Genomic DNA, 19,769 nt, shown 5'->3' with positions numbered 1-19,769 from the left:
TTTGCTCTGATTGTTCAGATGAGTTTCTTGTAGACAGCAGAATATTGGTCTCAGTTTCTGGATCCAGTTTGCCACTCTGTGTCTCTTGATTGATGCATTTAGACCATTGACATTGAGAGATTGTTGTCATAGGGTTTTGTGCCATCTTTCTGTAGGGGTTGGTTGTGTTTCTAAGTATTTTCCTTCTTATCTTGGAGGAGTCCCTTTAATCCTTCTTTTAGATTTGGTTTTGAGTTTATGAAGTTCCTGAGCTGTTGTTTATCTACAAAATGGTGTATCGTTCCATCGAGTTTGAATGAGAGTTTAGCTGGATAAAGTATTCTTAGTGAGGCATTCATTTCATTGAGTTTTTTCACTATATCCCACCATTGTCTTCGGGCTTGGAGTGTTTCCTCTGATAGGTCTGCTGTAAATATAAGTGGTGCTCCTTTCTATGTGATTTCCTTCTTTGACCTTGCTGCTTGCACTATTGTGTCTCTATCCACGGCATCCATCATTCTATCATATGCTTTGGAGTGTTTTTATTAGGTTCTCTTTTAGCTGGTGCCCTTCTGGCTCCTTGGATCTGGATGTCTGCATTCTTTAACTCTGGGAACTTTTCAGCAATGATTTCTTTGACTGGCATTTTCATTGGGGTTGCCTCCCTGTCCTTCTGGTACTCCGATGATTCTAATGTTGTTCCTCTTAACATCATCCCCTAGATCTCTGATTCTCCTTAGAGCTATTAAAAGGTCTTTTACCATTGTTTGTTGTTCCCTGTGCAATATCTGTTGCTCATGTTCAAGCTCACTGATACTGTCTTCAGCTGTATTCATCCTACTGCTGAGGTCACCTACTGAATTTTTAATTTCGTGTACCTAATCCTTTATTTGTGACACTTCTTTATGTTGCTTTTTTTTCTGCTCTCATTTCTTCCTCTATTTTCTCGACTACCCATTCTACTGCTTCTTTTTTCCTTCCTTTAGTTTTCTGGATATCTCCTCCATTGATTCTTTGAGTAGTTCCTTGAACATCCTCTGCATTTCATCTCAGAATTCTTTATCGAAGAGAACATATTTGTGGATAACCCTGGTTAAGGATTCAGGACTCTTTTCTTCTTCCTCTCCGTGTAGTTATTTGCGCTGTTTCTTCATGTTGTTTTGGTTGTCTAGAGGTAAAATCCTGGAATTCACTAGAACTGTTCCCTCTTATCGTGACAAAGGATTCTGGATAAGGTCGGTCAATAGTGATCAACCTTCTCCCTTCCTACAATCTGACCTTCCTCTCAGGCATTATTCTTGGCTTATGATGGGCATCTAGTGAAGCTTTGGAGGAGGTGCTATTTAATATTGGACTTGTACAGCTTCTTCCATACTGGTCTTTTATTAGGATTGGAGTAGGCCAGTATTGTAGTTGAGGTGGCCAGAATTTTTTCCACAGAATTAGGTGATAAAGGCTGGGATGAGAGTCGAGAGTGCTGGGAGTGGGAAATGTAACTGCAGCCTCGTGAGTGTGTGCTCACCTCAGAGAAGGCGATGCCCACTTTGGGGAGGCTACACCCCCTACATGGAGGCCATGCCCCCAGCCTGTCCCAGGGACGCTCTGACCAGGAACCTAGAAGGGCAGAGCCCCAAAGTGGTGAATGGGAAGTCTTGTGGAAGTTGGGCAGGTGTTCCCCAAAGTCTCCTCTGGCTGCCCAGCGGAGGGGGTCCGGAGCCATGGGAAAAGGGGGACACCTGCAGGGCGTGTGAAAGGGACACGCTCCTGGCTTCCCTACAAAGCTGGAAAGGCGGGGCCCCAAAGAGGTGGATGGGAAGTTCGGTGTAACTTGGGCAGGTGTTCCCCAAAGTCTCCTCTGGCTGCCCAGCAGAAGGGGTCCGGAGCCACGGGAAAAGGAGGCGCCTGTGGAGTGCATGAAAGGGATGTGCTCCCGGCTCCCCTACGAACCTGGAAAGCCGGGGGTCCCCAAAGAGGCTACTGCTCTTACAAATAATTTTACTACTGTATCCATTCAGAAGTCAACTCAATATAAACATATTTTGAAGAGTACAAAATACCTGACTCCTATATTTTCCTTTTGCCATTATTTCCTCACTTTTAATTTTATGAATAGGGAGTATACCGATGTATAAAAATTAATACAATGTATGAGACCCAAGGGAGCCCTGAGTGTGCTGAGTGCATGCTTCCCGCACAGCAGGACCCCGTTCTGAGAGGAGAACGACAGGACCTGGGCCACCTGAACACATCCAGGAGTGACCCCAAGCACAAAGCCAGGAGTCGTCCCTCACATCACCAGTCATGAAATGAAGACCATCACTTTCAACATAATCCACGCCCTGTAATCATCTAACCAGTTAATGTTTTCCGTATTTCCCTCTCGTTTTAATTTATTTTAACCAGAAGTTTAGAATCACTTTTCTGACTGCATACAAAGTCCAGAATATCATATATTTTATCCATTTAAATCAAAATTTTCTTTAAAATTTATTAAATTTTATTTATAAAATTTTTAATGCTTATTTTTCTGTTTTCATCTATGTAAATTTCTGTTTTGTTTAAAAAACTACTACATAGTATTTATAAAGTATTCGTAAAGAAAATATTCTACCATTTCCTTAATGATTCTTTGAGGAACATTGTGGTAGCTTCCAACATTTAAAGGCTGAATAAAAAATTTGAAGCATCATTTCACAGAAGCTCCCGCTATCATTAATGTGTATTATATGTGCATCCTACACAAATATCACTGTACGTGTGTATGATAAACTTTCAGATCAGATGCTAATACTCAACGTAAAAATGTACTATCATTTGCAAGAGGCCCTGTTGGACTGTTCTCTACAGAAGATACCATCAAATAGTGATTTTGCCATTCCAAAGGGAGAGCCTGATTCTCCACAGCCTCAAGACTCAAGACATCAAGTTCATATGTGATAAATGGCACCAGCTCATTTTAATTTGCATTTAAAAATTTTGAATGACAATGAAAACTATTTCTATGTTTAAGTCACTGTATTTCTTGCCATATTTTAAAATATTTCTTATAAAGTGTCAAAGTCTTTACAAAATAAGACAACAATTTATATCTTAATAGTAAAACACAAAATACAGTTTAGACAATGTTCGGAAGCATAAAGAAAAACAACAGAAAAAAATAAGATCTTAATACTTGTAATCTCTAGGAACTTCACGAAGTGACCTTTCTGAGGGCCGGAGGGGGAGAGAGTTCAGCAGGAAATCTGCCTAGCTGGCACCCAACTCACATCTGATCCCTGATATCAAATATGGGGCCGCGGGGCCTGCCAGGAATTATCTTGGACACGAACAGAGCAATCCATGACAACAGTCCCAGGAGTAAATCCTGAGCATGGCAGGTGTTGTCTCAAAGCAATATAAGCAAAAGTGTGACCTTTCTTTCTGAGGGTCAGCCTGGGGGCTCAGGACAGGTTCCCCTGAATGCACCCCCCGGGGATGTCTGCGCGCCAACCAAGCTCAGGCTAGGGCAGGGACCGTTACTGCACTAAGCATGCAGTTCTCCCTTCCACCCTGTCAGCCCTCCCAAGATGCCGGTGGGCCCCACATAACTGGTGTTTCCGGAAGCCATCAGCCACTGGGAGGCCCCAATATGCCTATTCCAGCCTGATTCTCCTCTCGGTCTCTGCCCATTCCCCGACCTTCCACTTTCTACTTTTTCTAAATTTTTGACATCATAGGAAAGGAAAAGTGCACCCAGAAATTGTTAAGAATACTTTCAAATCTGAGACAAGCATTTTGAGGGTGAATTTTATAGAGGCACCCAGATCTACAATACCATTACTGAGTCTCCTGCACACCCACTCCAACACCACATCTCCACCACTGGGTCTGCTTCCAGCCACTGTTCTTGTGACCCCCATCCCTCATTTTTAACTCAACTGAAAACGAAAATACAGACTGAAGTAATCATAGTGGCGTCCTGTAGATTGCTCAAGGTTCTTAGGCAAGCCATCAGCCTGGCCTGCAGACAGGGATGCTGGGGCCCACTACATGCCTGCAGTGCTTGGGGCTCTACAGTTAGACCTGGACACTCCCAGACACCAGGAAACCTAAGAACTGAGCTGCAGTTGGCACACAGCCGTACCCTCTGCCCAGCCCCCAGATACTCATCTTATAATGGGCACTGCTCTTACCAAGTGAGAAAGAGAGATTCTGAGTAAAGTTTGAATTTATTTCTTGTGTACTTCTTTTAAAAAAATTCAGTAATCACACACCAATCATAAAGTAAATCCTCAAAACAACAAATAAAGTTTTACCAATTTTGAGAAATGCTACCTATTTTCTGAAAATAATAAAGTAGTAAAAGAAACCCAAAACTTAATTACAATGACACTCATTTGTAATATTACTATCTCCAAACAGGAATAAGGCAATAAATTGGCAAATAACTTATAAAATGTTTATCAACTGCACAAAACATATCTTGAAAACTAGGTAAAGAAGAAAAGCAGAACCAATATAATAAATGCATCTCAAGAAAAGAAGCATTTGTGAATGCTGTATAAATACCTTTTATTCGCATATCTGATATCTTATCACAAATATAGAACCAAACAGTGAAGTAATATAGCTTCACTGAACAGGACCACAGTATTTCACTTAAATGTAGTTGATATTCTTGCCAAATATCAATAACTAACGTTATGGAAATTTTACTTATTGACTAAGGAAAAATAGAAACTATGATAGTAAGTAAGATCGACAGTAAGTATCTCCCGTTGTTCATCGATTTGCTCGAGCGGGTCCAGTAACATCTCCGTTGTGAGACTTGTTGTTACTGCGTTTGGCATATCAAATACGTCACAGGTAGCTTGCTAGGCTTTGCTGTGCAGGCGAAATACTCTTGGTAGCTTGCTGGGCTCTCCGAGAGGGGCAGAGAAATTGAACTCAGGTCAGCCGAGTTGGCCGAGTGCAAGGCAAACGTCCTACGCCCTATAATTACAAAAAGTGTATTTTGCAACATAGGCTACATATATCAAACCACAGACAGTCTCTAACACACAACAAACATAACAACACAGCAAAAGACTGGAGCTGACACAAGTTTCCCATTACACCGCAATGTATGCTTCCTCTTCCTCCAAGAAAATCTGCAGGAGCAGAGAGAGGGCAGGTTGCTAAGGCAAGAGCCTCACACCCACCCAGTCCTCTCCCCAGCAGGGCATGGTCCCTGAGCACTGCCTAGCTAACCTTAAAGGCTCCCCAGAACAGCTGAGATGGACCTGGAAGCCCCTGAACTCAACAGTGGCCTTGGTGTTCCCAGCACCCAGGACTAAAGAGTCACCCTAAGTCAGGCCTAGGATGGTACCATCTGGATGTCTGGTCAGCAACAGCCAGGAGTGGCCCAGGCTAGTTGAGTTACATTCTAGTAACCTCCAGCCCCCAAAGTAACATCATTATCAAGATCATGAAAATCAGTGGGGGGGGTGGGGGGGAAGGGGAGCGGTGGGGTAGAAGAGAGTCTGCAAACCTTCTAGGAGCCACAATACAGCAGGTAGGCACCTGCATCACAGTGGGTGGCCAGGGGCCCATCCCCTATAACCTACATGGTCCCTGGACCTGCCTAGGATGATTCCTGAGCACAGGGACAGAAGTAAGCCCTGAAACTGATGCTGTCGCCTCAAAACAAAAAAAAAATAAAACTCCTAAGGAGACACTATCACTGAAAACACTGTCCTCTCGTCGTTCATCGATTTGCTTGAGGGGGCCCAGTAATGTCTCCATTGTGACACTTTTTACTGTGTTTGCCATATCGAATATGTCACGGGGAGCTTGCCAGGCTTTACCGTGCAGGCGAGATACTCTTGGTAGCTTGCCGGGCTCTCCGAGAGGGGCGGAGGAATCGAACTCTGGTCGGCCATGTTGGCTGCACGTAAGGCAAACACCCTACCCACTATGTTATCGCTCCATCCCCTAAGAAGACAAAGCTATTAAAAATAATAATAATTTTCAACATTACTTTTTTAAGCTTTTATTTGAAAACAACTCAATAGGTGTCCAGGCCTATCTCTTCCTTGACCTCGCTTGGGACTGAGCAGAGGTGAAAACACTGCTGGGACACCCCCAGACTGTAGTGTTAGAGGCAGTCCCACCAGGACGCGGGAGCACAAAGCTCAAGAGAATTCTGTCGAGGAATAGCCGCGGATGTGCGGTCAGCCAGTGATGTCCAGAGAAGGTCCCGCTGCCTGCTGGGCTGTCAGCTGGGCACAGAGCCTTGCTCTGACTGCAGTGTGGAGTGGCGTGCCCACCCAGATGTGAAAGGGCCTGCGGGCACTGCCAGAGGGCACTGCCTCAGCATGGACTGGACACACCCAAGAGGAAGGCAGCTAAGGGCTGCTGGCAGCCACTCTCAGGAAACAGCGGGGACAGCCACACCCTGACTCTGCATGGAGCCACTTCCCCACACGGATCCTACGGGGATCCCCCTGAATGCTCAGGACAAAGATATGAGCAGAACAAAGTGTGTCCCTCTCCCTGGCATTTCCTTCCAGATGGGACTCCCACATCTGTCCACCACAGTCTAGAAACCCGCAGGGTTGTCACTGGCCCAGGCCCTCTCTCTTGAGACAGCAAGCTCCAAGCAATCATGTCACTGTTCTTCCTGGAGGCTGACAGGCCGACTCACACTAAGAACTGGAAAAAGCAGGACCGAGGGGAAACAGAAGGTACCTGCACTTCGTTTCTGTCCCGCCCACTCAGTGCTTCTCCCCTCGGCAGCTCTGGGTGGGCGCCTGGGTCAGGATGGAGCCTGTTTATGACTGCAGGCCTGGGCACTACTGCAATAAGCCACCGGCAAGGAAGCACAGCAGTCTCACTGTCCACTGCCTATTCCCCTTCTGGTGAGACCAACCCACTGTGGGACTGCACAGACCCACCACACCCAAAGCACAGGGCCAGGGAGCATCAACTCCAATGAGAGGACATGGGCAGCAGTGGTTTCTACCGACTGGCACCATATCCTTCCATTCCTTCTCTGCAGAGTCTAGAACCACACGGACACTGCTAATCCAGCAAATATGCTGCACTCCAAAAAATGTTGCCTCAACCTTCCAGAGTATTTTCCCCTGAGCATTCTTCTCCAACTGTGCCCAAAGGTCACCTCAGGAAGGCAAAGAGCCAGCTGCTTCTGGACAGGGCCATGTCTGAGGCCACCTGGGAGCCACAGCACAGGCCACCCACACAGCCACTCCACAGCGGTGGTCACGGCGTCAACTAGTAGCACACAAGCAGAGAGGAAGTGGCCAGAGGAAAATGGAGAATTGCACTACATAATTAAAATAAAAATAAGATCCTGCAATTGCCTTAGAAGTGCTTATAGCCTATGGAAAATAAAATGGGGCCTTTCCCATTCACGCTATACTCACAACAAAGCATACAAATGTTCTTAGATACTAGTGATCAATCTTCAAAAAAACCTTAATCAAAATCACTAGAACACCGCAGCTGCACAAAAAAATACTACGTACCACCTATTCCCTAGTTAGTAATAATACTTCAAAACTTAGGTACTGCTCTTCAAAACACCAAACAATATTTTCATTTTATAATTTAAAAGAAAACAATGCTGCCCATATTGCTCTGTATTCCATTTTAAAATCATATACGTAAATCAAATTCAACCAATGTATTACTAAATCTGCAAATATCATGAAGGTAATTCATTCCAAGATTCAATCTACACTTAAAAATTGTCCAGTGATCAGTTTTACACTACACTGCACTGAGTGATATAAGCTTAGAGAACACATTCACAAACACCATGTCAAAGTAATCCAAAGTAATGCAAGGTTTCAGTGCAGAGTGGAAACAAACAAACAAACAAACAAAAAAACGTAACTTTAATTCAGAGAAATTTCTTCTGAATTACCCAAAACATGTATTTTAAAGTGTACTCATAGTTGACACTGACCCACCTGTGACTCACCTTTGGACGCCATAAGGTCTTTCTAAAATAGGTTCTTTGAATGGGGGTGGAACGTGGCCAAAATAATCTGGGTAAGCCACTTCGGAATATTCTGGAACGGATTTGGTATTCTTCACAATCTCAATGTAGAGGTCGGGGTCATGGAGGGTCGGTGCGTCCAATAGGTCCGCAGATGACTGCTCCACTGACGAGGCAGACCCGCTGTCTTCATCATCCTCAGTTTCCACTCCCGCGCAACACAGCTTCCCCAGGGGCGCTGCCCGGCCCTCACACACGCTGCCACAGGGGGCCCGAGGTGGGCTGGCCAGGGGGCAGGGCAGGATGGTCAGTGGGAGACCGTGGTCCTTCTTCACACCCGCGGGACAGCCAGGGGCCATCTGGGCTGGAAGACTCTGCAGTGTGATGCGGTCCAGGGCCTTCACGATGTCACTGCTGAACCCGTGAGCTGAGGCACTAGTTCTACCCTGTCTGACCAGCAGCTCCTGGAAAGTTCTGTCACTATCTTTCAGATCTTCTTTCGCCAGATCCGTCAGGTTAGTGCTCTTGTCGCTGTCATCTCCCTTGGAAGGCTCCATCGCCTGGTTCCCAGCTCCTTTCCTCACACTGCCTGAGTTCCCAGGCTCGGGGCCTGCGGTCGGGACGACAATGGGGCTCCGCACCTTCCCCGCAAACACAAAAGGCTTCGGTTCCTTGGAGACTAAGTCATAGTCCTGCGGGGAGAAAAAAACATGTTTGATCATTTTATTAGAGACAGTTAACAAGAAATAAGGTATAAAACTACGTCACTTAAGAAATTTAACAGTCAATAAAAATTTTAATGGACAAACCAAGGTTATGAGTCATTTGGTAATAAAAGGCAAAACATTTAAATACAAATAATTCATTATATTTATTTTACCTTTACTATTATAAAAATGCCTAAAGAAAATTTTTTAAATTATAAATGTCAAACACATCAAAATGATACAAAGTTGTACAGGAGAAACTGAACTGTTACTCATTGATTCAACAAATTTCCGCAGTGCCTGCTGAGCTGCAGAGTGTAAAGTGGTCCCTGTGCACGCTGGTACAGCCCTGGAGACCCAGCACCACTGCCGGGTCCAGGAAGCCCCCATGCTGCGTGTCCTGAGCAGCATCACATACAGGCTCTGGCACTGAACTGTTACCCGCTTATCCTGGAGTTATCAGTGGGGCCCTGACCTTTCAGGGAACCCCCCAAAGTAAAGAACTGTTTTTATTGCAGCACTGTTCACAATAGCCAGAATCTGGAAAAACCCCAAGTGCCTGTGAACTGATGACTGGCTAAAGAAACTTTGGTACATCTACACAATGGAATACTCTGCAGCTGTTAGAAAAGATGAAGTCATGTCACTGTCACTGTCACTGTCCTCCCATTGTTCATCGATTTGCTCGAGCGGGCCCAGTAACGTCTCCATTGGAGACTTTGTTGTTACTGTGTTTGGCATATCGAATACGTCACAGGTAGCTTGCCAAGCTTTGCTGTGCGGGCGAGATACTCTCGGTAGCTTGCTGGGCTCTCCGAGAGGGGCGAAGGAATCGAACTCGGGTCGGCCATGTTGGCCGCTTGCGAGGCAAACGCCCTACCCACTGTGCTATCGCTCCAGCCCATTAAGTCATGATATTTGCATATAAGTGGATGGTCATAGAGAATATCATGCTAAGTGAAATCAATCAGAGAGAGAGGGACAGACACAGAATGACTGCACACATTTGTGAAATATAAAGCAACATAATGGGAGACGAACACCAAAGGATAATAGAGATAAGGGTCAGAAGGATCGCTACATGGTTAGGAAGCTGACCTCACATGCTGGAGGAAAAGGCAGCTCAGATAGAGAAGGGACCACCAAGTAAAGGATGCTTGGAGGACCAGCTCGGGATGGGAGATGTGTACTGAAAGTAAACTATAGACTGAACATATGGCCACTTAACACCTGCATTGCAGACCACAACACCCTAAAGGAGAGAGAGTAAAAGGGAATGCTCTCTCTGATACAGAGGTGGGGGGTGGTGAGGTGTTTCACCACAAAAGGCTGATGGGAGCAAATCACTGCTCTGAATAAAAGCACAAAGAGAACACACTTCCCAGGGACTGGAGCCCACAGAATCTCTCCTATGTGCAAATGATCACTTAGAGGAGGGGGCACAGTGGGGAGGGGTAAAACGGGATACATGGGGAAGCAGCTGTCCTGTAGGAGATTGGGGGAGCAGGTAATGGGTCTGTATTTGCCTTCCTAGTTCCTCCCGCACCCGCTGTCCTTCAGCCCCTTCCCAGCCCTTATTCTCCCACACCCTAGTCTGGGTAGGGGGCCTGATCCTGCAGGAACTGCCCAGCACCCCCGCCCACATTCAAAGGGTGTCTCCCACAAATGACACTTTGTGACACACCAGCCACTCCGGCCAACCTGAGTGCCTGGGTCAGTGTTGCAGGCTCGCACAGACCAAAAATTCTGATACTTTCAATCTTCTGTCATTAAGAAAGAAATGAGGCTATTTTTATTATTATTGTTAATCATAGCTTCCAAAGCATAGTAATGTCTCCTCAAAAAGTCTTTTAAGAATTTCTGAATGCATATGTTTCCTTCATGCATTCATTCTGTGTCCATTTGAGCACTGAATTAGAACAGTGCCCTTAACACTGAGAAACAGTGTGTGTGGTGGTCAGGCTGCAAACAAATACATCAAGTAAGTGAAAGTTTTGAAGATCTACACTGGAAAATAGCAAGCAAAGATCAGGGCAAGAGTCTCACCTACTGTACTCTCTCTCTCTGGTTCCCAAATAACACTAAGAATATTTTTTTAATTCTCTTGAGATTATCAGTTAAATATAGACGCCTATATGTAATTTAAACACACGTCAAAAACACAGAGACTGAAGTATTTGAACAATCAAAGAACTAACTGACCACACAGAATCTAAGGCAGAAGACTGCGTTCCAGGCCACACTGGCTGTTACGTGCTCGTGGACGTTACCTAGGGGAGTGTGACCCCTACCGAGCACGGGCCTCTGCAGAGCACTGAACATGCGCATTGCAGCACTCCCCAGCAAGCACCACAGCAACCCGGGGCCCCCGCTCGGAAGGCAACATGGGCCAGGAGTATGACAGGAGAAAAGCAACCCTGGGGAAGGGCAGCCTCAGGGGCAACGCAAGCACCGTGGACAGTGTGGCCCCAGTGAGCAGGGTGACCTCAGCGCAGAGAGCAGCCTATGCACAACTCCTGGTCACTACGACGATATCATCATCAACAACAACAAAGGGAAGGGACAGGGGAGGGAATAAAAGAAAGTGAAAGATCAAAGTATATTAAAAAATAATGAACCAGAGGAATAAAATAGTTTTTAAGTGAGCCCTCAAATTAAATGAGCCAGTTTCATTTTACAGATAGGCAATTTGCAGCTCACAACGTTGAAGAGCCCAATATACTACCTATGCTTTATTAAAAAAAAAAAAAAAAGAAAGAAAAAAATTAAAAAAGAAAAACCGGAAAGTGGGGGACAGAAAGAACTTTTTCTAAAAATTACTTAAGACAGTGAATTTTCCAGATTATACCTGAAAATCATCAACAAGCTCAGGGAAAAGGTGTTCATACATTTTAAGTTCTTCTATTGTTCGTCCTGGTTCTTGCTGAGGTTTCAGTTTATTAATATCTGTTTCAATGTCATCGTTCTGAAATAATAAAAATGGCATGTTATTAGTAAAAAGGTAAAAGTACAGAATATATTTTGTTTAAAGTTTTCAAAATTTTATTTAGGACTAGAAAATAATCACTGAATAAGGAGACTTTTAATCTTATCTTAGTTTATTTATATTCTGGAGTATTCATTACTGTTAGTCTGATTGTTTTTCTATGTTTTGTTTTTGTTGATAATTATTTTAACATAGCACAAAATTTGGGCTCCTCCAGATACGAAATGCAGTATTAAGATTAAGACTAAAGTATGTTTCCCCCATTTCTCTTACTGCCACTCTTTGGTTCATATTGAAAATCAGAAAAAGATTAAGAAAAATAAATAGGGACTAGAACAATAGGACAACTGGTAGGGCACTTGTCTTTCACAGAGCTGACCCAGGTTCAATTCCTGGTACCACATATGGACCCTGAACCTAGGAGTAATTACTGACTGAAGAGTAATCCCTCAGCACCACCAGATATGGCACAGAAACAAATAGAAAAAGAAGGCAGTGATAACCCAAATAGCAAACATTTATTGAACAGTAGCTATAAGAAGCATTCTGCTAAGCCTTTTACATGTATCACCAAATTTTGTTTAAATAATTTATTTATTTATTGAATCACTGTGGGAAAAGTTACAAAGCTTTCAGGTTTAGGTCTCAGTCATGCAAATATCAAACACTCTTCCCTTAACCAATACTTATTTTTTACCACAAAGAACCCCAATAAAACCCCACCCTCCACCCCTCCCAATGCCTGCGAGGCAGATGAATTCTAGTTGACACTCTATCTGCTTTGATTAGATTCATTGTTTCAATAAAAGATGCACCACTATTATTTAGAGTTTACCCCCTCCCCCCAAATCAGACATGCTGAAAAAGCATTGTGAAATGATTCACTTTCTACAGCTAGGTTCAAGAATTAAATGTCTGCTCTGAGGGGAAAGGGTGTTGCCCCATTCGCCCTCTCCTCTCTGGAAAGAAAGATGGTGGCCACATGGGTGCCTTGTGGAGAGGAGCAGGTGTGAGCCGGGGGTTTGGGGGCGACTAAAACCTCATGGGAAGGGGGGCGTTCCGGTCCATCCTTCACGCCCTACCGAGGCTACCAGTTGCCCCCCACGAGCGGCTCTCCAGCACGGCCACGACTCCAGAGCACAGAAACCAATCTCTTAATTATCTGACTCTCTGTATCACCTAATTTAAACTGCATGACAATGTTATGCCACAAGGGCAAATTAAACAGCACAGCAGGCTGAGCAGAGGCTTTCCTGCATGAGGCCCAGGCCCATCCAGGCACCACACAGTCCCCTCAGCACTGTCCTGAGGACAGATCTGGGAATAACCCCAAGAACCACTGGCATAGCCCCAAAACAAAACAAAACAAAATACAAAAAGGAACACTATGAGACACCTCCATGTAAGTGAAGAGGAAACTAAGGTTCAAAGAGGCGAACTGGTTGCTCAAAATCACAAAGCTTCAGAGAGATGCTGCTAACAGAAAAGATGGAAATCTAAGTCTGATTCCAGAGGAAACACTGTTGGTCCACACATCACACGGTGCAAATGAGGATGATCCCGGAGAAATCATCCATGTGACACCTGGCCGTGGATTGGGTTAACCATATACCACTGATCATCATGCTCATATTCCATGGCCAACTGATCTTCCTTGGAAAAGCTCAGTATCAAGATTCACTGTTTTCAGAGAAAACAAAAGCAAGCAGTGAAATACCAGTGAAAAATGATTTCCACGCCCCTTTGCGGAAGACCAGATACATTTAAAGATAATTTAACAGAAAAAGGGTATATCCAAGATCAATGTGATAAGCTGAGAGTTCTAAAAGCTAAGGGTCGCTAGCTCTCAGGGCTAGAGAGACTGCAGGAGGGAGGGCACCTGCCTTGCACAGGGTCAATCCAGGTTCAGCCCCTGGCATCCTATATGCCTCCCTCCCCGCACCCCCCCCTTAAATCCAGTCAGGAGTGATTCCTAAGAGCCAGGAGTAAGCCATGAGCATAGTCAATTATGGCCCAAGAAACAAAAAGTTAAAAGATACACTGTAGGATAACACTGTTTTTGTCCTTCCTGCATAGCATCAGGTAGTTTAGGTTTATTGGGTTGCTCCCATCACAGTACTCCCATTCTTCTGTGTTTATTTGTAACTTCTTTCTTTGCACCCTGTTGATTTAAAAATATAGTTCTTCTCTTTTCCCTAAGTCCTTTGCATAGTTTATTCAGAGCAATGTCCTTTTATACTTATGGACACAAGACAGTATATGCTATGCCTTTGTAATATGACTCTCAGTGTACTTTCCTCCTGAGCATCTGCTCTCTCACCTAAGCCTCAGCTGGCTTTACTTCCTAGCCGCCCCCACCCCCAAAGCAGGGTCCCAATAAGGGATTAATGGAACCAGGGTAAGCGGTAAGCTATGTGCTACCCTGACATCAAGATGGGCCTGGCCAAAGTGCCATAATGCTTAACTATAAGTTAAGAGCTTGGTCATGGACAAATGCTGTCATGATCCAAAAGTAGTAACTAGATTCAGACCCTGCTAGGATTAGGAAAGATTAATCTGGCCTAAACTCTGTAGTCTGAGTCTGTGGCCAGATATTCCCAGGAGAACTGCCCTATGAGCCTCAATGTTATCTCTTTTATACAAAAATGAATAGTATTAAAATGTTGATAAAGTTATTGGGCGGAGGAAAGGAAAAACACACCTTAAGAGGTATTTTGCCTGAGGCAGTCAAGAAGGGCTTTGGAATACCTCTTAGGTGGTGTTCCCTTTGAACTTGGTGGGCCCTCGGGAAGGGATTTCTTATGTTGATTTGGCTACCAGAGTAGGTGGAGTGTAGGCCCAGAGTGATGGGGAGTTGGAGAGACAAGAAGGTTAGAGAGATGAGAGAGAGAGCAGGGCAGCACGATGGACTGGGGAGAGGTTATCAAGGGGGACAGAGAGAGAAGAATGTAGAGGAATAATACAGGAGCAAGGACGTGGCGAGAGAGCGAGCCCAGGATGCAAGATGGAGCACGGAGAGATGAGTGGGAGAGACAGAAGGAGATGGGAATGAGTAGTATTGTGAGACTAGAATGGGAGGCTCAAAGACACTGGGGCAGGCGTGTGGGGAGAATGGAATAAATGGCAACTGATCAATCAACCAGCTTAGACCTCATTTCGTCCACTGTTTGCCCCACGGCCCGGGCCATCCTGGCTGGGCGAGTGGCCCGGGGACCCCAGAACCTGGGCGGCCAGGAGAAGAGCTGTCAGAGTCACACCCTGGCCACCCTCAGAGATTTAATACAGTACACTAGGATAGGCACTGGTTTATGTTCAGATACTCTTAGCCTCACCCAGGTCTGGTGGTGGGTTAGAGTGAGGCTTATCCACACACAGAAAGGTATGAAGCTGAATTGAAAAATTTTCTATTTCTTGTAAGCTATCATAATGTATATCAGTGGGAAAATTAACAGTTTCATTTTCAACACAGGAAAATAGCCCCCCCCCCAAAAAATCCCCATCAAAAACTGGGGAGAGAAAATGAACAGGGATTTTTCAGAGAAAGATCAACAGATGGCCATCAGACACATGAAAAAATGCTTATCATCACTTATTATTGGGGAAATTCAAATAAGATGACAATGAGATACTATCTTTTACCGGTGATGATGGCACACGTCAAAAACGCTGGTACTAATCTGTGTGGGTGAGGATGTGACTTCTCACCGACTGCTGGGGATAATGTTGTCTGGAAAACAGCATAGAGGGTTCTGAATAAACTCAAAGTTGAGCCAGCAATTAAAAAATGTGACCCAGAAATTCCACTTTTGGGTATTTACCCCCAGGACAGAAAAATAATCATTCAAAAGGACATGTGCACAAACTTTTTGATTGTGGCATTCAGTACAACAGCTAAGACCTGGCATTAATCTAGATGCCCAAAAATAGGTAGTGGTCATGAAGATAGTATATACATACAATGAAGTACTACACAGCCATAGGGAATGAAGAAACCACACAACCCACTGGAACCTGGATGGGACTGGAAGGTGTCACACTAAATGCAGCCAGCCAGAGAATGCACAGGCCTCACGTGGTATGATAATCGCTGGAGGAGGGATGCTATGTCCTAAAACAGGGGTGCCTGGATCATCCTCAGCCCAGAGTACAGGGAGGGCAAAGAAAACTGAGGGGTGAATCAAGAAGAAGTAACTGGATCAAGGGGATCCAAGTACATGGTTGTTCCTCAATATAGACAAAGCCATGTACCACAAAACCATGGCAAATATCATTCTCAATGGGGAAAAACTAAACGCCTTCCTCTAAGACCGGGAACAAGATAAGGTTGCCCGCTTTCGCCACTCCTATTCAATATAGTACTGGAAGTCCTGGCCATAGCAGTTAGGCAAGAAAAAGATATCAAGGGAATACAGATAGGAAAGGAAGAGGTTAAGCTATCACTATTTGCAGATGATATGATACTATACTTAGAAAACCCTAAAGACTATACAGAAAAGCTCCTAGAAACAATAGGTGGTTATAGTAAAGTGGTAGGCTACAAAATCAATATCCCAAACTCCATGGCTACAAATACAAATAATGAAAGAGATACAAATAATGAAATTTGTACAAATAAAATTTGATACAAATAATGAAATTTGTGGTAGGCTACAAAATCAATATCCCAAACTCCATGGCTACAAATACAAATAATGAAAGAGATACAAATAATGAAAGAGAAGAAAGAGATGTTAAAACAATTCCGTTCACAACAGTATCTCAGAAAATCAAGTACCTCGGAATCAACTTAACCAAAGAGGTGAAGGACCTATACAAGGAAAATTAAAAAACACTACTTCAAGAAATAAAAGAAGACACTAGGAAATGGAGACACATCCCCCGCTCATGGATAGGGAGGATTAACATTATCAAAATGTCAAAACTGCCCAAAGCACTATACAAATTTAATGCAGTCCCTATTCAGGATACCCATGGCATTTTTCAAAGAAATAGACAAAACACTCCTAAAATTCATATGGAACAATAAACCCCTATGAATATCTAAAGCAATCCTTGGGAAAAAGAAGATGGGTGGCATTACCCTCTCCAACTTCAAACTGTAATACAAAGCAGTAGTAATTAAGACAGCATGGTACTAGGCTAGAAACAGACCTGCAGACCTATGGAATAGAGCTGAATATTCATTCACAGACTCCCAAATATACAACCACTTAATCTTTGACAAAGGAGCAAGAAATGTGAAGTGGAACAAGGAAAGCCTTTTCAACAAGTGGTGATGGAAAAATTGGATAGCTGCCTGCAAAAAATGAACTCTGACCTCTGTCTAATATCAGGCACAAAAGTCAGATAAACAAAACAACAATAAGATATCATTTCACACCACAGAGACTGGCCCACATCCACAAGAACAAAAGCAATCGGTGCTGGCGTGGATATGGCGAGAAAGGGACCCTCCTTCACTGCTGGTGGAAATGCCGACTGGTTCACCCCTTCTAGAAAACAGTATGGATCATTCTCAAAAAATTAGAAATTGAGCTCCCATTTGACCCAGCAATATCACTCCTGGGAATATATCCCAGAGAGTGGTATCCCAAAAAAGTATAGTCGAAGTGACATCTGCACTTGTTTGTTCATTGCAGCACTCTTTACAATAGCCAGAATCTGGAGAAAAAAAACCTGAGTGCCCGAGAACAGATGACTGGTTAAAGAAACTTTGGTACATCTATACAATGGAGTACTATGAAGCTTTTAGAAAAGATGAAGTCATGAAATTTACATACAAGTGGTACTACATAGAAAGTATCATGTTAATCGAAATGAGTCAGAAAGAGAGGGATAGACATAGAAAGATTGCATTCATCTGGGGAATATAAAGCAACAAAATAGCAGACTAACACCCAAGAGTGGCAGAGATTAGTACCAGGAGTTTTGCTCCATGGCTTGGAGGCCAGCCACATATTCCAGGGGAAAAGGGAGCTCAGATAGAGAAGGAAACACCAAATAAAAGTGTTGGGAGGATCCTCCCAGGATAGGAAAAGCATGCTGAAAGTAGACTATAGACCAAACATGACTGCCACTCAATGCCTCTCTTGCAAACCACAGGACCCAAAAGGAGAGAGAGAACAAAAGGGAATACCCTGCCACAGAAGCAGGGTGGTATGGGGGGGAATGGTGGGTGGGAGGGATGCTGGGACCCGTGGTGGTGGAGGATGGGCACTGGTGGAGGGACGGGTACTTGATCACTGTATAACTGAAACCCAAGCACAAAAATTTATAAATCTACAACTGTACCTCATGGTGTTTCACTAATAAAATTTTTTTTAAAAAGTCAGATCAAAGTGGAATAAAGACCTCAATATCAGACATGAATCCATAAAGTACATAGAGGAAAATGTAGGGAGAACTCTCCATGACACTGAAGCTAAAAGCATCTTTAAGGATGAAACACCACTGACCATGCAAGTAGAAGCAAACATAAACAAATAGGACTACATCAAACTAAGAAGCTTCTGCACTTCAAAAGAAACAGTGACCAAAATACAGAAAGAGCCCACAGAATAGGAAAAAAAATTTACCCAATACCCATCTGATAAGGGATTAATATCCAGGATATGCAAGGCACTAGTAGAATTGTACAAGAAAAAAACCTCCAACCCCATCAAAAAATGGGAAGAAGAAATGAACAGAAGTTTCTTCAAAAATGAAATAGAAATGTCCAAAAGGCAAATGAAGAAATGCTCCACATCGTTAGCCGTCAGGGAGATGCGAATCAAAACAACAATGAGATATCACCTCACACCACAGAGACTGGCACACATTCAAAAGAACACAAGCAACCAGTGCTGACATGGATGTGGGGGAAAAGGGACGCTCTTTCACTATTGGTGGTAATGCCCACTTGTCCAGCCTTTCTGGAAAACAATATGGACAGTCCTTCAAAAACTAGAAATTGAGCTTCCATATGAACCCGCAATACCACTTCTCGGAATATAACCTGAGGATGCAAAAAAGCACAGTAGAAATGACATCTGTACCTATATGTCCATTGCAGCACTGTCCAAAATAGCCAAAATCTGGAAACAACCCAAGTGCCCTAGAACAGATGACTGGTTAGAGAAACTTTGGTACATCTACACAATGGAATACTATGCAGCTGTCAGGAGAGATGAACTCGTGAACTTTAGTATAAATGGATAGACATGGAGAGTATCATGCTAAGTGAAATGAGTCAGAAAGAGAGGGACAGACATAGAAGAACTGCACTCATTTGGGCCACCTGTGAAAACCAGCGCCCCTTTCACAATGTCTGGTCCCTGCCCTACACCCCCAGTTCTCATATTCAGCTTGTGTTTATATTACTGCCAAATTATTTATTTTTCAGCCTTGAAACTATTTTATTAAGCTTCAATTGTGAAAATCCTTTATATACATAGGACTATACACCAGACTATACCCAAATCAGATTTAGAGGTCTATATTTCTGTATTTATCTGACTAGTATTTATATTGGGCTAGAGCGATAGCACAGCGGTAGGGCATTTGCCTTGCGCATTGCCATCTCGGCAGAGCCGGTTTTAAATCCTCCGCCCCTCTCGGAGAGCCCAGGAAGCTACTGAGAGTATCCCGACTGCACGGAAAAGCCTGGAAAGCTACCCGTGATGTACTCAATATGCCAAACACAGTAACAAGTCTCACGATGGAGAAGTTACTGGGCCCATACGAGCAAATCGATGAACAACGGGAGAACAGTGCTACAATGCAATATTTATATTGTCAAGTAATTTGTTTTTTAAAAAGGTAAGAGTAAGAGACAGCACAGTGGGCAAGCTGCTTGCCTTGTATGCAGTTGACCCAGGTTCAATCAATCCCCAGCACCAAAGGGTTCCCCAAGCACTGCCAGGAATGATCCCTGAGCAGAGAACCGGGAGTCAGCCCTCAGCCCAGCTGGGTGCGGCCCCTTCACCTTTTCAAAAGAAGATACATTGTGTATTTCTCATATATCATATTTGAACACTTAGCTTTTGTTTATATAACCAAAATAAAATATTTCTCTGTAAGTATCAGTAGACATTGTTTCAAATTAAAAAAAAAAAGTACAGTGTTGGGGCTGGAGCGG

General features: G+C 43.9%; 1 protein-coding gene across 2 annotated transcripts in view; it reads right to left on the bottom strand.

Annotated features, from left to right (window-relative positions):
• AGTPBP1 (ATP/GTP binding carboxypeptidase 1) overlaps positions 1–19,769 on the bottom strand; it is a 185,395-nt gene that overhangs the window by 71,287 nt on the left and 94,339 nt on the right. For both annotated transcript variants that reach the window (XM_056122523.1, XM_056122524.1), the window contains 2 exons: positions 11,516–11,632; positions 7,943–8,652 (listed from right to left, as the gene is read on the bottom strand). In XM_056122523.1, coding sequence (XP_055978498.1) covers positions 7,943–8,652; positions 11,516–11,632 — 827 coding nt within the window. The remainder of the gene's footprint in view (positions 1–7,942; positions 8,653–11,515; positions 11,633–19,769) is intronic.

The sequence above is a fragment of the Sorex fumeus genome, unplaced genomic scaffold (assembly GCF_029834395.1).
Source record: "Sorex fumeus unplaced genomic scaffold, SorFum_2.1 ptg000046l, whole genome shotgun sequence".
Classification (NCBI taxonomy): domain Eukaryota; kingdom Metazoa; phylum Chordata; class Mammalia; order Eulipotyphla; family Soricidae; genus Sorex; species Sorex fumeus.
Note: the sequence above shows the minus strand (reverse complement) of the source record. Positions and strands in the feature narration are given on the sequence as shown.